Below are 20590 nucleotides of genomic sequence, written 5' to 3'. Positions count from 1 at the left end.
TTCTCATTTTCACTTGAAGATTCAAATTAAAGCCATCTCCACCATGAAGCTTTTTGCTGAGATTATGAAAAACATATGTGTGTCCTTCTATTTATAACACTTTTCCAAATTGCCTTGTAATATTTTGTTGTTGTTGTTCAGTCGCTAAGTCGTGTCCGATTCTTCGCAACCCCGTGGACTACAGCACTCCAGACTCCTCTATCCTCCACTATCTCCCAGAGTTTGTTCAAATTCACGTCCCCTGAGTCAGTGACGTTATCCAACCATCTGTTTAGCTCTGTGCATCGTCTGCCTCCTCTCGTTTTCCTTCCTAGTTCCTCTGTCTCGCACTGCCCTGACCTCTGCTGCCAGGCAAGAAGTCCTTCTGTACAGACAAGCTCATCTCAGGCCTGGATATGTGACTTTCCTAGGCCGTAAGGTCCTCGAGGATAAGACTAAGGCTTACTCACCTCAGATTTTCCTCAGGAGCCTAGAACCGTGCCTGAAAACAGAATGAGCCTACCGAATTTTGCACCTTCTACCTGATTCTCGGTCTAATAAAGTGGACTAGGAACAGAGATGTCATTTGAGGAGCTCAATTTAAAAGAAATGTATTTGTCTCTAACTCACCAAACTAGCATTCAGATCATCAGACGTGGTAATCTTAAAAAAGCACTGTATGCTTCTCATTAGGAATGAAAATGGAAAAGTATCTATTTGTAGATTTGCAAACCCTGAGGGCTTTTTTGTCTGTAAAAAATAAAAAAGAGCAGCTTAAACTGGTGCTTTGAAATATCTCCCCCTCGCCTTTAAGAGAGAAACCAGCTGTGTCAGCTGTGTCCCAGAACATTGGCGTGTGTAAACGCACAGAAGCTGGACCCTTCCTAAAACGTCTCATCTCAGCCTCCATCTCAGCTGTTCCCTTTAGTATCATCTTCTTCATCTTAAGACGCATGCATGCTAAGATGCTTCAGTCGTGTCCGGCTCTCTGCAACCCCATGGACTGTAGCCCGCCAGGCTCTTCTGTCCATGGGATTCTGCAGGTAAGAATAAAGGGCTGGGTTGCCCTCCTCTGGGGGATCGTCCCAACCCAGGAATCAAACCCATGTCTTTTACGCCTCCTGCACCGGCAGGAGGGTTCTGTACCACTAGCGTCGCCTGAGAAGCCCTGGAGATAGAGCTAATGTAGGTTAAATGAGGCCATGAGGGTGGGACCCTAAACAACAGGACTATTGTTCTTATAAGAAGAGGAGGAAACACCAGGGAGACACACGCACAGAGCAAAGGACACTCGGGGACAACGGGGAGGAGGCGGCCAGCAAGACAGAGAGAGGCCTTAGGAGACACCAAACCCGTGGACGCCTGGATCGTGGACTTCCGGCCTCTAGAACTGTAAGAAAATAAATATCCGTTCTTTCTGCCACCCAGGCTGTGGTATTTTGGTATAGCACCCCTGGCGATACAAGTGATGATGATGGCAAGGACTTCCCTGGAATTTTGTTTGAATTGTGGTCAGGCCATTGACAGGCGGTGCCTACCAGTGCCTTGGAAGGCCCCTGAACTCTTCGCCCCTTGGCTCTGCTTCCTTAACCTGGGCTCACTGTTTTCTATCTACAGGAAGCAGCTAACAGAATAGATTTCCTGTACCGTGGAAATCATTTCGTCTTGAGCACTACTTTGTCAATATGTTGCTGCAAAGGGAGATTATCAGCTCACACTCGAGTTCTTCTCCTAATCTCCCAGCATTTTCAATTCCACCAGCTTTCCTCCTGAGCCCCGAAAAAGATTTATAAAATCATATAAATACAACTAAAACCTGCCATATTTTCATAGTTTCCATGGAAATGCTAGAGATGGAAGCTGTACTGACTTCCTCACGTACCTCTTGGACTATTTTGTTAACGCCTTTTATGTGTGGTTCTTGGAGGTTTACAAAGCTCTTTTGCACTTATTATCTTGGTTAATCCTCAGAGAAAACCCACATCAGATTATTACCCACATTTAGCATATTGTGAAACTGAAGTTTGGAGAAGATAAATAACTTAACTAAGGTTGACACCGTCTGTAAATGGTACCCCCAGCCTCTGAACTTGGGTTTGTCTGATGTCAAGGCTACAGTTCTGGCCACTGTATCCCAAACAACATAGGTTACACCTTTCTTGCCCCAGGGCCCTCAGCCATCCTTGAAAATTGGGCCTTATTTCTGAGATGTATTTCACACTGTTGAAGTAAAGCCTAAGAGAAAGTGTCCCAGGCAAGGGATTGTATGAGCAAGCATCAGCCCATTCTAGTGCTACCACTAAAATTGAGTAATCTTGGCCAAGTTGTGTAATTGTCGTTTTTCATGGGTAAAATGGAAATGCCCACTCTTTTCCTCCCTAAAGCCCCTCAACCATCGCTACAGTTGATGAAATGCATTAAGCTTTCTAGAACTGGGGACATTTTATTTTATTTTAATTGGGGTATTGTTGCTTTACAATGTTGGGTTAGTTTCTGCTGTACAACAAAGTGAATCGGCTTATGTAAACACATGCCCCTCCCTCTGGGACCTCCCTCCTCCCACCTGCCTCTCACCCTTCTAGCTCATCACAGAGCCCCAAGCCGCGCGACCTGTGCGATGCCCCCAGCTGTCTGTTGCACACACAGTCGTGTGCATATGTCAATCCCAATTTCCCAACTCACCGTAGCCCCCTTCAGCACTTGCACGCCACACATCTGTTCTCTACATCCCTGTTTCCATTCCCGCCCTTCAGCACTCGCACGCCACACATCTGTTCTCTACACCCCGTTTCCATCCCCGCCCTGTAAATAGGCTCATCTTTGGCACTTTTCTAGATTTCACAGGTGTGCATTAATATACAATATCTGTTTTTCTCTTTCTGACTTACTTCACTCTGTATGACAGACTCTAGCTAGGTCCATCCACCTCACCGTAAATGACTCAGTTGTGTCCATTTTTATGGCTGAGTAATATTCTACTGCATACATGAACCCTATTAAAGTTCTGAAAACAAACACTTACTATACATCCCAACTGGAGGAGGCCATGGCAGCCCACTGCAGGATTCTTCCCAGGAAAATCCCGTGGACGGAGGAGCCTGGCGGGCTACAGTCCATGAGGTCACAAAGAGTCGGACACGACCAAGCGACTGAGTACGAGCCCGCACTCCAAATGTGGTTTGAAGACGTTTCCAGTGAATTTCTTCTAACCGGCTTACCTCCTCAAACTCCCCCACCGATGCTCTGAGTTCCTGTGTCTGCTGGCCCTCACTACCTGGGGCAAATGATGCTTCCTGCTGAAAGCACCTGGCACTCAGATTAAGGGCTTTCTTTGGTCAGAAGCATATCCAGCTTGTGTAGAGGGCAGGCCAGAGGCAGCAGAGGTCGGGTGGGGGATTGGTTGTTGTCTCATGTGGTCTAATAAACCCCAGAAGTGGTCGAGAGTTTTGAGCTCCGACTTTCCACCCCAGTAAGCTGTTTGTTAGTGCGCGTTAGTCCCTGCCTCACTTCCCTACTCTCCTGCCTGTACACCCACAAGGCTTCTAAATAAACTACTGCACACAAATCCTAGGCTCGGGCCCACTTCCAGGAGAATCGAAACTAAGAGGCCCTGCAGGCCGAGCCTGTGTAAGGGGATTAGCTGGGTGCCGGGGCCCAGCCCCACCGCTGTCTCTTTCGCCCACAGAGTGCTGTGTGCCAGCCTTCTTCTTTCCCCATGTTTCCTGGAAGCCCGGAATTTCCAACTTGTGCAACTCACACATTCACTTATAGAGCCCATAACTCCCTTCCCTTCTTTTTTCCCCTTCTCTTTCAAAAATTTCAGATTATTTTAGGAAAATCTCTCTCCCTCGAAGCACCCCTTAGAGGCACACCTCAAGCACACCTTACCTCTGAGCTTCCAATATCTCTGAACTCGTGTCTGCAAGCGGAAGACCAACCAGACAGGGAAAGTCATATTTTCCAAGTGTCACTGGACATAATGAAAACCTCCCCCTCAGCCTCCAAAACGTTAAAAAGCGTCCCTACAAGCTCCTCTCAGAACTACTATAAATATCTTCTTTCTCTTCCTCAACTCTTTCTAACCCAATTTTCTTCAAGTACCAGTTTTCAGAATAAAGGTAAATACAATTCTCTTACAATCTTCCAAATTGTCTTTCTTTTTTTCTGCAAGTAAGACATCAAGTTTTTAGAACATTTTCTCACTACAAATACACAGCACTACAGTGACATTCAAGATCGAGCCATCTTCTACGGAGGGGCACCAGACAAAGCAGCACGTGTAGCGGGAATTTCACCTCGGGCGTTATTGGAGTGTGACTGCTCCAGAATGTGGTGCGACTCTCTGTTGTACGATGACACCGTGGTGTGCGTACATGTTTGGCCTCCCTCTCCGATCTTCCTCGCACCTCCCGAGGCCGTCACAGAGCGCCGAGCTGAGCCCCCTGTGCTATACAGAGGCTGTCTCTATTTCACACGTGGCGCTGTGTATGCGTCAGCCCCACTCTCCCAGCACATCCCACCCAGCCCTTCTCCCACTGTGTCCACACGTGTCTGGGTCTCTACTCCTGCCCTGCAGATAGGTCCATCAGCACCGTTTTTCTAGAGTCCACCTGTATGTGTTAATACATGATATTTGTTTTTCTCCTCTGACTTACCTCACTCTGTATAGATTTGGGAATAGATTCGAGACACTGCTGCCTTCTGGCTAAGTTGTACATCTGTAACAAGCACAGCTCAAGCTCCAGCACTGGTCTGAGGATTCTTTCCTCCTGATCCAGGATCTCTCAGCAGATTTCCATTTCCCCTTTCACCTCTAGGTTCTCAGCACGTACATGCTGCTCTGATGGAGAGTTTTATCTAATAACACTAACCTCACAGCATTTTGAGGGCAAGTAGTCACTTTCTCAGTCTCATATTTTAATGACTGCCACCTCTGTTCTTATTAAGGACCTGCTGACACCTAACGGGCTTCCCTTGTAGCTCAGAGGGTAGCAAATCTGCTTGCCATGTAGGAGACCCGGGTTCGATCCCTAGGTTGGGAGGATCCAGTTGAAAAGGGCATGGCAACCCTTTCCAAGTGTTCTTGCTGGAGAATCCCATGGACAGAAGAGCCTGGCAGGCTACAGTCCATGGAGTCACAAAGAGTCAGACACATCTGAGTGACTAACAGACTCAGTATTCTTGCCTGAAAAACTCTCGGGACAGAGGAGACTGGTGAGTTACAGTCCACAGGGTCGCAGAGAGTCGGACACGACTGAGTGACTGAACACACACTCGTACACAGCTGTGACGCTTGCCCTTAAACACAGTCGTCACTGCTCACTTTTATTTCAGCTAGATCTCCTTTCTCAGATTCTCAAACTGAAACTGCTTTGGATGCGTCTTAATGCTGTGCCCGCCCCCACACCCCACCCCCCACCCAGGTCCCAAGGAAGGTCAGAATCTGCCACGTGTTTCCATCACATCTGCACTCCGGGCTCCCCTCCGCTTTTACACTCTGTGACGTTCTCGGGCACGTTCCCCCGGGGCACTGGAAAGATCTGCTTGGTTACCTTCTGTATTATCTTGAAACTCTTTTGCTCTTCAACGTATATACTCACACAGAGTCAAGATTCAGCGACCTCTTTTGGTCAGTTCCCAGAGTTTTTAAGTATCCACATCTCCTGCACAGGGCCCTTGTGTTTTTAAAAACTTAGTTCTGACCCTAACTCTGGAAATGATCTAGTTTGGTTTAAGGCGGGCTGCATAGTACAATTACCCCTGCAAAAGTCACTGGTGGGTATGCAGACTTCCCTGGTGGCTCAGACAATAAAGAATCTGAGGGTAACGTAGGAGACATGGGTGCAATCCCTGGGTTGGGAAGACCCCCCCACCCCCGACCTACCCCCAAACCCCGGAAAAGGGAAAGGCTACCCACTTGAGTATTCTTGCCTAGGAAATCTCATGGACAGAGGAGCCTGGCGGGCTACAGTCCTTGAAGTTGCAGAGTTGGACATGAGTGAGTGATTTTTCTTCTTTTTTAATGTGATCTAAGCTAGTGCAGTTAGGATGAATCTCAGGACTTTCACTTGCAAAGCTAGAGAAAAGCACTCTGTCTCCCTCTACTGCTCACAAACAGGGAGCTTATGCCCAGTAGCCATCCTACAAGGTTACGTGCTGGAACTCGTATGGGAAAATGACTGTCGTCTTTGTCTAAGTATCACCTTGGAGGACTCTATTCCGAAGGACCATTGGCCAAACTGAGTGATTCCTCCTTGAGAGTAGAGTTCTCAATCAATGGCACATTCTTCTATAAAAATATTTATCCTCATGGGCAGGAAGAACTCTGTCTTTTGAGAGTAGGTTTTATTTTTTAAAAGCTATAAGGGGACTTCCCTGGCAGTTCAGTGGCTAAGACTCCATGCTTCCACTTCAGGAGTCACAGGTTCAATCCTTGGTCAGAAAACGAAGATCCTGCATGCTGCATGGCACGGCCAAAAAATAAAAACAAAATTTTGGAGACTTCCCTGGCAGTCTGGTGGTTAAGACTCTGCACTTTCACTGCAGGGGGCTTGGGTTCTAATCTGTGGTTGGGGAACGAAGGTCCTGCAAGCCACGTGGCACAGCCAAAAAAAATTAATAAAATTAATTAATAAAACCTATAAGTTATTCAGAACCAAGTAAAGAGTATATTATCAGTATGAGAAAAGTATTATTTTTTAAAAAAGGAAAACTTTTAACTTTTCAGTGGTTTCCTTGTTGCTGAAACACTAGTCCAGAAGACAGAATCCCCTTTTGGACAAATATAAAACCACTTGCATTATGAAAATAAAATTTTTCACTTCTTAATTTTACCTTAGTAAACTGCGGTTTTTCTTTGACATTTTTGAATACATAGGTTCTACTGAAATCTCAAAATAGCCAATCCTTAAAAAAAAAAAAAAAAATTCACCACCTGAACGTTCTTTCTGGTTAAAACCCCAAGTTTCTTTTGTTAAATGCCAAACCAACCATGAACACCTGCAAACACCATCACAGAGTCACATGCAGTCAAGAGGATGTTTAGAAACGGAATATGTATTTTGCTTAGTCTGGTACTCGGCCAGCGGGATGAAAGGCCAACTGGCTCCCTGTCTCATCAGCCTCCCTCACAGCTCGGGTGCATTTGGAGTTCCTATTTTGTCCAATGTCACTGTTACCACTTCCTTTTAACCCTCAAATCCCCCTTACCATTCACTCCAGTAAAGGGGGCCAACAGGATAAAGCTTGGCGAGAATCATTTCATCCATTCCTGCCCTCCTGGAAGTTCTGTCCCCACACTAATAATCTAAAGACATCAGTCTATTTTAAAAATTCAGCCCTATTTTAAAAAATACCTCCAGGGAAGGGGATTTCCTCGGTGATTTAAAAATTTTTCATAACAAATAATCGTACGGTTAATTTTAATATCATGGTAAGAGAGACACGTTACAGAGCATATCAAGATCTCTTTTGAGGAAGCATGACGCCCTTTAAAACTGATTTGAGATAGAACTTGAGCAAGTCAGACTCTTGAATAGTCTGACAAGCTTTTCTACAGGTTTACTCATAATATTTTTCAGAGGAACAAATACTTAGGTGGAGCTTTTTTTAGGGGAGTGAGGGTTGGATTTCGTAATCCAAACTGGAAAATGGTGAGGTGAGGTTTAAAGCACCCTTCTTCAGAGATGCTCTAAGAACAGCCATCCTGCGTGCTTTCATGCGACCACTGTGAAGTTGAAGGAAAAGGCACATTCCACTTTTTAAAATAGCCTTATTGAGATATAGTTGATATACAAGAAAACTGGACAAATGCATACAACTTTATGAGTTTGGAGATATGCATCCATATGCAAATATGAATTTGCAACTGCCTAGTGGAAATTATTTTCCTCTGAAGGTAAACGAAGCAATGAAAAAACTTTTAAGAAGCTTTGCCATCTTTTAATCAATCACTTAAGTGCAACAAAATAAAGTGGAAGCTACAGGCCCCAATTAAAAGTCAATGACTAGGAGTCCCTCCTTTTCATTTCTTCTGATGTAAACAAAAGGCCCGTTGTACGGAAGTAAACAAGAGGTATGATACAAACTTGATTGCATATTGTGCCTGGCATACAACATGGGAAGCAGAAAATTTATTTACCAAATTAATATGACACTGAGTCATTAAAACCACAAGTTCCTTTATTTATCAGTGATGTCAGGAGTCGAAGTTTTCCAGTTAAAATCTACTTTCTCTTGAAAAGGAGAAATACACTGAAGGGAAATACAAGGAACTTCAGAGTGACACCGTGATTCCTAACAGCAAGAATAAAGCCCTGCAGCAGTGACCACCTCAACACTGTAAAGCAATCATCCTCCTGTTAAAAAAAAAAAAAAAAACAGGAACAAAGCCCACAGAGGGACTGTGGGAAAGGCAGTCTCAGGGAAATGGGGTAGCCTAAAAGACCCAGTTCTAAGGCTAAGCACACAAGACCTACCCGTAGGACCATCAACAGAGGTGAGAGTGGAGAAAGCCGAGGAAGGCTGGAGTGGAGCGAATGTGTGCGTGTGAAAATACACGTGCAGAGGCACGAGACAGCAGGTCCCAGATCAAAATTCAACTGCATTATTAAAAAAAAAAAAAGGCTTGAGATCAAAACTTAAAGCCGGAAGCCAGCCACGCCACCTCTAGGCGCTCCCTTCCGTGCCCATCCCCTTTGCTTTCCCTCTAAGCCTCCTGAGCAGAAGGTCAGGAACTAGAAGTGTACTCCTCCCCCTCTTGGCTTAAATTTTCCAGCAGATCGGAAGAGGGCGCGTGTGGGCTCAGCTGAGGTTACACCGGGAAGAGCTTGTTGAAGCAGGGATGGCAGTACGTCTTGTCGTTCTGCTCCTTGAAGACCCCCTTGGACAGCTGCGTCAGGCAGAAAGCGCACACGAAGTGCTCGGGGTGGAACTTGTAGCCCATGGCGCTGATGCAGCGGCCCGTGATGGGCTGTCCGCACCCGTGGCAGAGGGTTCCTCGGCGCTGATGGTAGTGGAGCTCACAGAAGGGACGCCCGTCCAGCTCAAAGAAGGAGCCGGTAGAAAAACCGCTGAAGCACTCCTGGGAGGTGGGGGGAAGAGAAAGACAAGGGGTGCAGATGTCAAGAAGTAAAGTATCAGCAAAATTTCAGCCTGGAAATCCCTGCTGGTTTCCTGCCAGTGGACACACAGAGGTTAGGATATCGCCCCTCTGCAAACCAGACGAGCAAATGCCCACATGGATGATGTGTCTCGTGTTTCTTTTTTTAAAGAAACTTTAAATTTTGTATTGGAGTATAGTGGATGAACAAGATGGTCAACCATACATAAACATGTATCCATTTCCTCCCAAAGTCCCCTCCCATCCAGGCTGCCACATAACACTGAGCAGACTTCCCTGTGCTATTTGGTACGTCCTTGCTGGTTATCCATTTTCAGTATAGCAGGCTGTACATATCCATCCCAGACTCCCTAACTTTCCCTCCTCCTCAGCCTCCCCGCCTCCTCGGCAAGCATAAATTCACTCTCGACGTCTGTGAGTTTGCTTCTGCTTTGTAAATAAATTCATTTCTTCTGTTGGTGTTCAGTTGCTGAGTTGTGTCCGACTCTTTGTGACCCATGGACACAGCCTCTTTCTTTTTAGATTCCGCATAGAAGGATGTCATACTGTATTTCTCCTTCTCTGTCTGACTTTACTCAGTAAGACAATCTCTAGGTCCACCCACGTGGCTGCAAATGCCATTATTTCATTCCTTCTAGTGGCCGAGAAAAACTTGTATTTCTTTTACGAAGCCCATGTCAAATTCTCTTCCTGAGCTGTGAACCCTCTTACCAGCTGCACCCCAGAAAGAAGAACCCTGCCTTTCCTGAAACCCAAAAGATAAGCGGGGATACCCACCCCGCACACAAAGCACTCTGGGTGCCAGACGGTGCCCATGGCCGAAAGGTAGTTTTCCAGCACTGGCCGGTTGCAGCCCCCACACCTGGGTGCGAACATGCCCAGGAAGTCCTTCCGGCAATACGGCTTCTTGTCCTTCTCGTGAAAGCCTGGAGAGAGGGAAAGCAAGGGTTTGCTCTTGCGGTCTGAGACCTTAATCCAAGTTAGAGACGGAGAAGAGGGCAATGATGTAAACTCTCCCACATTGAAAATGCGCTAACAGACACCTACGTCGAGGGGCTGTTAGAAGAAACGCACGAGGCAGCGCATCCACAGTGTTTCTAAATCGGGCCTGAGTCTTTGCAATTCCATGAGCTGTAGCCCACGAGGCTCCTCTGCCCATGGGATTTTCCAGGCGAGAATACTGGAATGGGCTGCCATTTCCTTCTCCAGGGGATCTTCCCAACCCAGGGATCAAACCCATGTCTCCTCTTTACCTCTCAGCCACCAGGGAAGCCTGTCTGATTTGCACAAGTATTTAATAAGCGTTAAGGTCTATTCCTCCTCAACGCCGCTGCACTAAGTATTCCTCGGCCTCTGCATTCCCAGGCCTTGATATGGCGAGCCCCGCCTCGTGTTTCAGAAATCAGCTCAAATATCCTCTAATCAGAGAGAATCTCTGCAGCCTGTATCTATTTCTTCATCTCTTTTCCATTGCCTTTTCTCTCTCACTGGAATGTTTGCTCTGAAGGAAACTAAGTATTTCGGTCTGGTCACTTTATAATCCCCAGTATCTAAAACAGTATCTGGGGGGGAGAAAAGTGCCTAATATTTAAAAAGAAAGCAATATTAAATAATAATTTCCAAATTGATGCAGAAATCCAAATGTAATCATTCAAACCATACAAACACGTGAATTAGAAATGGATGGGGGCTTCCTTGGTGGCTGAGCGGTAAAGACTGCACCTGCCAATTCGGGAGACACAGTTAGACCCCTGATCTGGGAAGATCCCACGTGTCCCAGAGCAACCAAGCCCGGGCACCACAACTACTGAGCCTGCGCTCTGGAGCCGGGGCTGCAGCTCCCGAAGCCTCAGCGCCCTCGAGCCCGTCTTCCACGACAAGAGAAGCCACTGCAGGGAGAAGCCCGCGCCCCACAGTTAGAGAGGAGCCCCGCCTGCCAAAGCTGGAGAGACGCCCTCGCAGTGAGGAAGACCCAGCACAGCCCTAAATAAACAAATACTGTGTTTTTTTTAAATGCATGGGTTCCTCTTTAACTGGGGAATAGAAAACTGTGATAAAATTGGCTCAAATTTCAAAAGGAAGTTAAAGATGAATAAATTTAGCTACATTAAAAATATATAGGAATGACTTATGTATGGCCAAAACAGATCATTAGCAAAGACAAACGAGAAACTGAGGAAAATATTTGCTACCTATATATCAGAAAAATATAACTAAATCAAGGAGCTTCAAACTGGATATACGATTTCAATTATTGTTTTATAAAATGTAAAAAAAAAAAAGAAAAATCAATCTCTAAAATTTTAATCAAGTTTTAGCCAATTAACCATATATCAAATTGATAACATGACTAAAGAAGGCAACAATTCATTCAATGGCTCTAAAACACAGTATTTTGACTGTATAATTTATTTATACATAGGCTGTATTCTAAAAAGAGCTACAAAAATCTTTTAAACTTTTTTCATAAGGTTACAAAAGCATTTATTCATGGTAAAAGCATTTATTCATAGAAAAGCATTTTTTCAGTTTTCCTGTATGAGATGTATTTCAAGATAACTAAATAGTTAATGATGAAATGGTACTGTTTATATAATCCCATCTAATAAACGCTGAAAGAGTGATGGAAAAGTCACCATTTTACAGCTGAGATCACTGGTGATAGGCAATGATCACCAACAGGGAACTTGCAAATGGAGGGTGAGGCTAACACTGCTGCCACCAGGGTCAATCTTAGCATCAGTAAAAGTAGGTCAGGCTTCCCTGGTGGCTCAGACGGTAAAGACTCCGCCTGCAATAAAGGAGACCTGGGTTTGATCCCTGGGTCGGGAAGATCCCCTGGAGAAGGGAATGACAACCCACTCCAGTATTCTTGCCTGGAGAATTCCATGCTCAGAGGAGCTTAGCGGGCTGCAGGCCATGGGGTAGTAAAGAGTCAGACATGACTGAGCAAGTAACACTTTCATTTTTCAAAAGTAGGTCAACCAGTCATTGCATACCTCTAGATATGACTCAACAAGAAGTACATAGCAGCCAGTATCTATGACCTATTCTCCCCTAAATACTAAACCTAAACTGAATCAAGTCTCTAGATCTAAATTAACAATTTACAGAAAATACAGAAGTCGGGGTAAGATGAAGATAGAGCAAATGAGGTAAACTTCATTATGAGGCAGCAGCCAGTCAAATCAAGACTAAGGGACATTTTATAGAACATAGGTTCCAGTTTCTTAATGAATCAATGCTACAAAAAAGTGAGGAAGAGAGGATTGTTACAGAATTCAAAAATTTTGAGGGATAAAGCAGTCAAAGGCAGTACATAAAGGATCTTGCTTGGATCCTGATTCAAACAAAGCAACTGAATAACGGCATTTAGAAGCTTGAGAAATTGGGGTGTGGGTTTTAGATGAAAATAAGGAACTGTTAGTTTTGTGAAGTACGAAGGGTGTTTATCAGTTGGAGATGACGTGTGCTGAAGTATTTAATGGTGAGATGATACGATTTTTAGGATTTGCTTTTAAATTATTCCCTCAAAAGAAAAGGCTAGGTGGTTTAGTAGTGGTTAGAAGAAATTTGTTTGGCTAAATGTTGGTATTTATTGAAATTTCCATAATAAAAAGCTTAAAAATAAACATGTTGAGGTGTAAGTGCTTTCGTTTTAGTACTTGAAATGCTCACTGCTAGGTGCGGATTAGAAGACCCCTGGCTCTTAAAGATCCTGTGTCCAGGTGATGCGAGATAAGAAGCCCATGGCGACTGCTTTTAAAAATCTTTGAAATAAGTCTGCTTCACAAATAGACAACTAGCCCAAGAAGAAATACTTTTAGGGGTACTGTGTTCAACATCATGATTAAGAATGAAACATAGAAGAAAGTATTGAAGTTCCAAGTTTTACTGATTAGTAGTTTAATTTCTAATTTGCTAAGTAGTAGAAACAGTGTTAAATAAATATATACGCAATGCTGCAAAACATATGGAGGTATTCATATATTTTTATATTCCTAGTGACAAAGATAAATGTTACTATTCCATTATTCTTTTAGGAAGTCATTTGATAATGTGTATCAATATTTTTAAAATATATAAATATCTCGATCCTAGAAATTAATCTACATAAATAATTCAATAGAAGAAAATTCTATGTTTAAAGATGGTCATTACAGCTCTCCTAAGACAACAAATACATTTAGTTGTTTTCAGTATTTGGAACTATAAATAATGCTTTAGTAAACATCTTCAGGCATAGAGTCTTTTAAAATTTGTCTACATGAAGCCCTGATGGAGCAACTGATATTATTAAAATTATTATAAAACTATTAAACAACATGGGAAAATGCTTAAGTGGAAAAAAAGGAATTTCAGGTATACTGTAACTTTTATATATACACAAATATTAACAAATGGAGAAAAATATTGGTAGGACAAATTTTTTGTTGCACTAGGTTAAGAAGTTAATAGATTACAAATAAAATTTTATGCAAGGTTTTATTGTCTTCACATCACAAAAAAGAAAAATATAATAAACTGATTCATCCCCACTTATTCATGTAATATATTCCCTCTGCTTCAAAAATCATTTCCTAAGACACCCAGATGGTTTGGTTCTTCACTTAACTCAGGGGTCTGCTTAAGGGAACAACAGCTAGACCGCTTTGTTTCAAGTAGAACCCTGTTACTCTCCCTCATCCCCTCTCCTAAGGTACAGAGTAAGTTAGTTAATCGGTTAGTTGGCTAGTTTGATTACCGTCTGTCTTTCTCACTAGGACACACGCCCCACGAATTCAGGGACTTTGTTTTTTGTCACTGTCTCCCTAGTTCCTAGAATAGGACCTGATACATATATAGAAGCTGCTCAAAAAACATGCACCGAATTAGCAGACCTGTGAACAGTACTGCAAAAGCAAGGTTGGGACCATCGGCTTCAGAAGAGGGTCGCCCCGCGCCAAGATTAACGGGAACATGTATAAACAGGTGAACTTTTCTAGAAGAAACTCTCCTTAGAGATTCCACCTAAAACAAAGAGGACCAGCAGAACCCTGTTTTGGCAACACCTACTGTTTTACTGGTTCCGACTGAGGGCTCTCCCTGCAGGACTAAATCGAAATTAGATTCTTCATAGCAACCCTCCCATTTTACAAGGGAGAAAAGGGAAGCTCAGCAAAATTACAAATAACCAGCTAGGCAGTGGAGGAACTGATTCAAATCTAGGCCTAGCTTCAAAGTCTAACTTGGATGTCACATCCCTGACCTTAAAGGCATTGTCACCTTGATCTCTCCATGGGAACTGTGAGTATCAGCTGAGCTTAAATATCATAACCCAATAATTTGGTAAGTAGAAGAGTGCTCTGAATGTGCCCCACTCAAACAGCATGTAAGCAAAACACAAGAAACATTATTTCTAGAATATTACTTCTGCACTTTGACAGTAGCAACCGGGTCCAAAAAAGGCAACAGGAGAAGCCAGGGGTTCAAGCCCAAATCGCGCAGCCGCAGTGATCCATAACCTCAGGTCATTTTGTGATATGCCTTGCCTCGTTCAACTATGCTTTCTTTGAAAAGCAGACGATTTAATAGATTTCTGAGGCCTCTAGATCTAAGAATGTAAACCAATAATTTTTTTAGGCTGTCCTGTGTCCTTCCTTTCTGCCTCCGAGATAAAGAAGAGCTCAGTTGGTCTCTTTGTCAAAGAACGTCTAGAGTCTGATCAAGGACAGCTGAAAGCGGGCATCGAAGTCACTTCAGTCGTGCCCGACTCTTTGCGACCCTTTGGACTGTATCCCACCAGGCTCCTCTGTCCGTGGGATTTCGCAGGCAAGAATTCTGGAGTGGAGTGCCATTTCCTCCTCCAGGAGATCCTCCCGACCCAGGGATTGAACCCGTGTTTCCTTGTCACCTGCATTGCAGACCGATTCTTTACCTGCTGAGCCATCAGGGGAAGCCAAGCAAACCAACACCCACAGCCACCCTTCCTGCTTCTGCGGCACACAGACTACATCCGTCACCTGGAGACTCGGTCAGTACGCTGACTGCGTGGCCCCACCCCACCCAGCGCTTCTGATTCAGTAGGTCTGGGTTGGCGCTCGAAACTATGCATCCTTGACAAGCCCCCAAGCTGATGCTGATGTTTCATAAAACAAATGAGGTAGAACTGAGCTTGCCTAGAAGTAGGTGTTACTTGAGAAAATTGTGAGACAGGCCAACCGCCCTAGGAATGACCCTTGTCTAGGCATTTACAGGGTAGCTGGTCTCAAGCGTGAGACAGTAGGGAAGTAACAGCCTCTGTTTCAGCTCAGGTGAGCCCCAGGAGAGGACTCAAAAGCAATCAGCCCAACTCGCTGTGATACCCCTGCAGTGACTAATCCAACAAATTGAGAAAGTTTCAGCACTTAACTTTTTGGAGGCTCTCTCCGGGACCAATTACTCTGGAGGACAGATAAGAAACACTAACAATTTGCAAAAGTACCTTTGAGAGAAGAAGGGCATTTGTACTCTGGTGAGGCTCACAGCCACGGGGGAAATTAGGGGGCACTGGCGTGGCCTGGATAATGAACAATTAAAGAGAAAGACACGAGCACTGGGGACCCGGTCCCTGTGGGAGGATGCTAAGGGCTGGTGTGCTTAGCAACGTGAGCCTTAGAGAGGAATCCTCTGAACTGAAACAAAAATGCAGATGAATTTAATTTCCCAGGAGGCTCAGCGGTTGTGCTGTCATTACAGAAACTTCGTGTGTGACTATGTGACCTGGGGCCAGGCAGGATGCCACCTAATTAATGGACTAACCACATGGCAGGAGGCACGTTTACAGAAAACAATGGATGAAAGCAACCATACAACCCAAGAGGAGCTTCTGCTTAGTAAAGGGCCTTTTTTGTCACTTGTCTCAATAAATATGCTTTGAGCGTGGCTTCATATCGATTATATAAAGTCATAAATGACCAGTTCAGCCTTGTCTAGTTAGAAGGGGCCCAAGCCAAAAACAATACGAACTAGCTACCTTCAAGGCATTTCCTGGTTATCCTATGGATTGGGGTATTTTTCTTTTGTATTTAACTTATGTCTCTTCTTAAAATATGTATGCACTGGTGTCTGCTCTCAGGCACCTTCCACATCATAATTATCCATGGGCAGTATTCACTTGCTGACTCTTTTACCCAACACACCCTCAGACTTCTATGGCAACCAGTGTAATATAAATTGACCATGACTTAGATTAAATCTCGATGAAAAATGCTGTTTAACTACAGTGCAATCTAAACATGAAAGACCTAATGATTTGTGAAAAGCACTGAACAAGCTTGAGTGAGCAAGCAGATGACTACAAAGCACTTCACTAGTGGATTTTATCAGTCCTACTCTACCCAAGTCTGTCTTCAAATAAACTGTCCCGTGTCTATGCCAAGAAAGCAAAGAGACCCAACAGCAGAAGAGGATTCAGTCTCCATCAAGGGGCAGTTACGATGCAGAAAAAACATGGAACATGCAGAAATGAAACCTGAGTCTAAATTCCAGTTCTGTGATTTTCTAGCTGCATGACTTAAAAAAAAAAAAAAGTGACTTTACCTCCCTGATGCTCAGTGCTTCCACCTAATACTTGGTAAAATTATTCTCCCAAAGTTGTGCTGGGGATTAAGTGAATAACAGTCAGGAATACACATAGGGTTTCCCAGGTGGCACTAGTGGTAAAGAAGCTGCCTGCCAGTGCAAGAGGCATAAGACATGTGGGTTTGATCCCTGGGTCGGGTTCCATCCCTAGAAGAGGGCATAGCAACCCACTTCAGTATTCTCGCCTGGAGAATTCCATGAGCAGAGGAGCCTGGAGGGCTGGAGTCCACGGCATCACAAAGAGCTGGACCCGACTGAAGCAACTTAGCACACACACATGTTAACCTGCCTGATATTTAAGACCTGACCTCCAGGAGAACTAGCATAACATGGGGCTTATCTTCATACCCTTTATTTAAAACAGAAGGATTCATGGGAAAAAGGAGAAGAGGGAAGACCATGCCACAGGTGAAATATCAAAATCGTCTAAAATTTAAAGTAGGTGTTAGAGTGGCACCTCGCTTGGCAGAAACAAAATGAACAGCAACAACAAAAACCCTGAAACCTGATAATTAAAGAGGGAGATACTGGTAAAACTGAAGCCGTCCTGGGCTTCCTGGTGGCCCGGTGGTTACGCTCTGTGCTCCCACTGCAGGGGGCACGGGTCTGGGCCCTAGTCAGGGAACGGAGATCCCACGTTCCTCATGCTGAGTGACACGGCCAAAAACCCTCAACCACCCTGAGCTCCAAAACATCAAAGGGGCTTAGGCTCGGATTATTTTAAATTCATGAAATAGTCTTCAAGGCTGGAAGCAGGATTGGTCGAAAGTCTGAAGAACTGTCAGAAAATCAGATTCCCCATCCGAACCATAGATGCAATGATTATTTCTGTAAATTTCAAGTCAGAGGGTCTCAATGTTCAGGGATGCTGGACATTTGTTATAAGAAAAGAAGTCAAGCTTTCTACTAGAAGTGTTAGTCACTCAGCCGTGTCCAACTCTGCAACTCTATGGACGATAGAACGTCAGGCTCCTCTGTCCATGGATTCTCTTGGCAAGAACACTGGAGTGGGTTGCCGGTCCCTTCTCCAGGGGATCTTCCTGACCCAGGGATCGAACCTGGGTCTCCTGCATTGCAGGCAGAGCCACAAGCAGCTCAGAGCCATTATCGTCTGAGCCACCAGGGAGGCCTGACGGAATTAAAGTTCTACGTGTTTTAGTAAAAAATGGGAATTAAATAAAATTTGGCATACTGAATGGTAAAAACCCCATCCCCTAATCCCTTTTACTAATTTTTGTAAAGCTGACAGAGAGCACAACTCTTTGGTAAAATTTATTCAAGACAGAAGACCTAAAATATTAATATGCAAGGGTCTGCATATTAATACTGCAGCGCCCTACCTGATACCAGTCCACCAGTCAGTGCGTTCTGCCTCACCCACAGAGCTTCTGGTTAGCATTAAAGTGTCTCATTCATTCTTAAATAAAGAATGGGCAAGCAAAGCTCAGCAGCACTTGGCAAAGACCAATGCAACGGGATAGAGGGCATCAAGATGTGATAGATGTCAAAGTTCAAAGTGGGCGGCAAGACATCCCTCAGAGTAGATAGTTATGGACTATCTGCACAAATCTTGGACTCTTCACTTACACCTAGGATATCAAACAGGTAAAGAGAAAGGATCTTTTCCCTGATGCTGGGAAAGATTGAAGGCAGGAAGAGAAGGGGAGACGAAGGATGAGATGGTTGGATGGCATCACCAACTCAATGTCCATGAGTCTGAGCAAATTCCAGGAGATGGTGAAGGACAGGGAAGCCTGGCATGCTGCAGACCATGAGGTCGCGAGGAGCGGGACATGACTGAGCCACTGAACAACAACAAAGAGAAACAGAAGCTGAGACAGGGATTTCTTCGAGAAAGCTGTGCCAAGTGTGCTCCACCACCATCGCCAGGAGGCATGAGGTATGGTCCCGGGAACCTCAAGTCAAGAGAGGGACTGCAGCAGGACCACTCTGAGAGCTGGGTATGGGTGCCCTGCCAGGCGTGGGGTACAGGTGATGGTATTTGACTCATCCCCGGAAAAGATCCACAGGTGAGAGTCTGGTTAAAGGGCCTACGGCCGCTGAATAGAGAGAGGCACCTGAAATTAAGTGCGGTCATTCTAGCCAGCTTCCCTGGTGGCTCAGACGATAAAGCGTCTGCCTGCAACACGGGAGACCCAGGTTCAATCCCTGGGTCGGGAAGATCCCCTGGAGAAGGAAATGCAACCCACTCCAGTACGCTTGCTTGGAGAATCTCACCGTCAGAGGAGCCTGGCAGGCTACAGTCCATGGGATCACAAAAGAGTCAGACATGACTTGGCAACTAAACAACAACAAAAAGAAAGTCAGAGTGAAATATACACCAAGCCCAGAGAGGTCAAAGCAAATTAGACAACTTAGAACCTTTCTGCCCTCCAGGCTAAACCCTTCCACCCCTGTTTCAACCCTGGAGGGGTCAGCTATGGAGATTAGCAGTGGGTGTGAGAATAAAAGCAAGAAAGGACCCGTGACCGGCCACACCCCTCTTCCCTGGCCTCCTGCAGCTTAAAGATCCCACCAGGGGAGAGAGTAGCTGTCACTTTAGATAAGTTGGAGGCTTTAGTCATTATACAGAATGAATTACCTAAGGATTTAGACTTGTGTTTTGTGTCTTAAATTTACTTTTTTCTATTTAGAGTAGTTTATTAAAATAATCAAAAAGACATAAGACTGCCTCAAATTTTTATTTAGAAGAAAACTTTCCCTGTGAATTAATTCTAAAAGTACAGGAAAAGAAAAAAGAAGCTTTCTGATTTCATACACGAGTCATATTGGTTCAAAACAAACATAAAAAGAAGAAGTCAGGAAAGAAAAATCAAGACAATGCAGAAAACAGAAGGGAGTAAAAAGCCTGCAACAGGGGCAAAACTTGTCACACAGAAAGGGTCAGGAACAAGAACAAAATCTTAATAAAAAACTTTCAGCCACGGAGGCAGGAAGACAGTGAAGCACTGTCTTCAGAATGATGAGGGAAATTGCTTCTACCTAGAATTCTATGTCCAGGACACTTAAGGCAGACAAGATATTTTCAGATGCTCAAGGTTTCAAAGTTTCTACCAGGAGCTACTGGAGGGTGTGCTCCACCAAAATAAAAGCAATAATACATATTCAAAGATGGAGGAAAGGATTTAGTACAAGGGATTCCCGAGATAAAGTATTGCTTCTCAGCAGGCAGGCTGGAGCAGAAGGATGAAAGTCTCCTGGACAGATATCTCCAAGAAAAAAAAAAAGAAACGAATGGAACTGACGTATTACCAGAAGTGGATGACCATTTTGAGAAGGATTCCGCAGCTGTGTCAGATAAATTAGTGATAATTACAATGAGAATTAAGCTAATGAAAAAGGGATCCAGATGTTAATTTCAGGAAATAACACGTGTATGAAAAGGACACCATGATATTGATCGTCATCTTCGTCATCTTCATGTGCCAGGCACTGTTGCAAACACTACATTGATATTGTCTCTTAAAATCCTCATAATGACCCTATACAGTAAGCATTATCATTTTTCCTTACTTAAAAAAAAATCTTTTTGGTCATGCCACATGGCATGTGAGAGCTTTCGATTCCCAACCAGGAATCAAACCCACGTTCCTGCATAGGAAGCGCAGAGTCTTAACCACTGGACCACGAGGGAAGTCCTAAAGTAAGCATTATTATTAGGTCCATTTTACTCATGAGCAAAGTAAGCTCCAAAGATCCCTTTAACACCCTATGGCTATAAATGCCACAGCCCAGATCTGAACCAGGCAGACGAACCCCAAATCCTCCCCTGTACTGTATCACCATGTGCTACATGACTCAGTGGTGAGCAATATTTATGTGAATGTCCACATGTACACACTGAATACTGATCTGATTTATAACTAT

At 44.3% G+C, this 20590-nt stretch overlaps 1 protein-coding gene across 1 annotated transcript in view; it reads right to left on the bottom strand.

The window, feature by feature from the left end:
* Window positions 1–8590: 8590 nt before the first annotated feature.
* Window positions 8591–20590, bottom strand: part of LPXN (leupaxin) — a 47722-nt gene continuing 35722 nt past the window's right edge. Inside the window, exons 8-9 of the mRNA XM_005907376.3 lie at window positions 9878–10026; window positions 8591–9061 (exon numbers count right to left, since the gene is read on the bottom strand). Coding sequence (XP_005907438.1) covers window positions 8792–9061; window positions 9878–10026 — 419 coding nt within the window. The 3' untranslated portion in view covers window positions 8591–8791. The remainder of the gene's footprint in view (window positions 9062–9877; window positions 10027–20590) is intronic.

Source organism: Bos mutus, chromosome 15 (assembly GCF_027580195.1).
Source record: "Bos mutus isolate GX-2022 chromosome 15, NWIPB_WYAK_1.1, whole genome shotgun sequence".
Lineage (NCBI taxonomy): Eukaryota > Metazoa > Chordata > Mammalia > Artiodactyla > Bovidae > Bos > Bos mutus.
The sequence above is the reverse complement of the archived record's forward strand: the minus strand, read 5'-3'. Positions and strand labels throughout refer to the sequence as shown.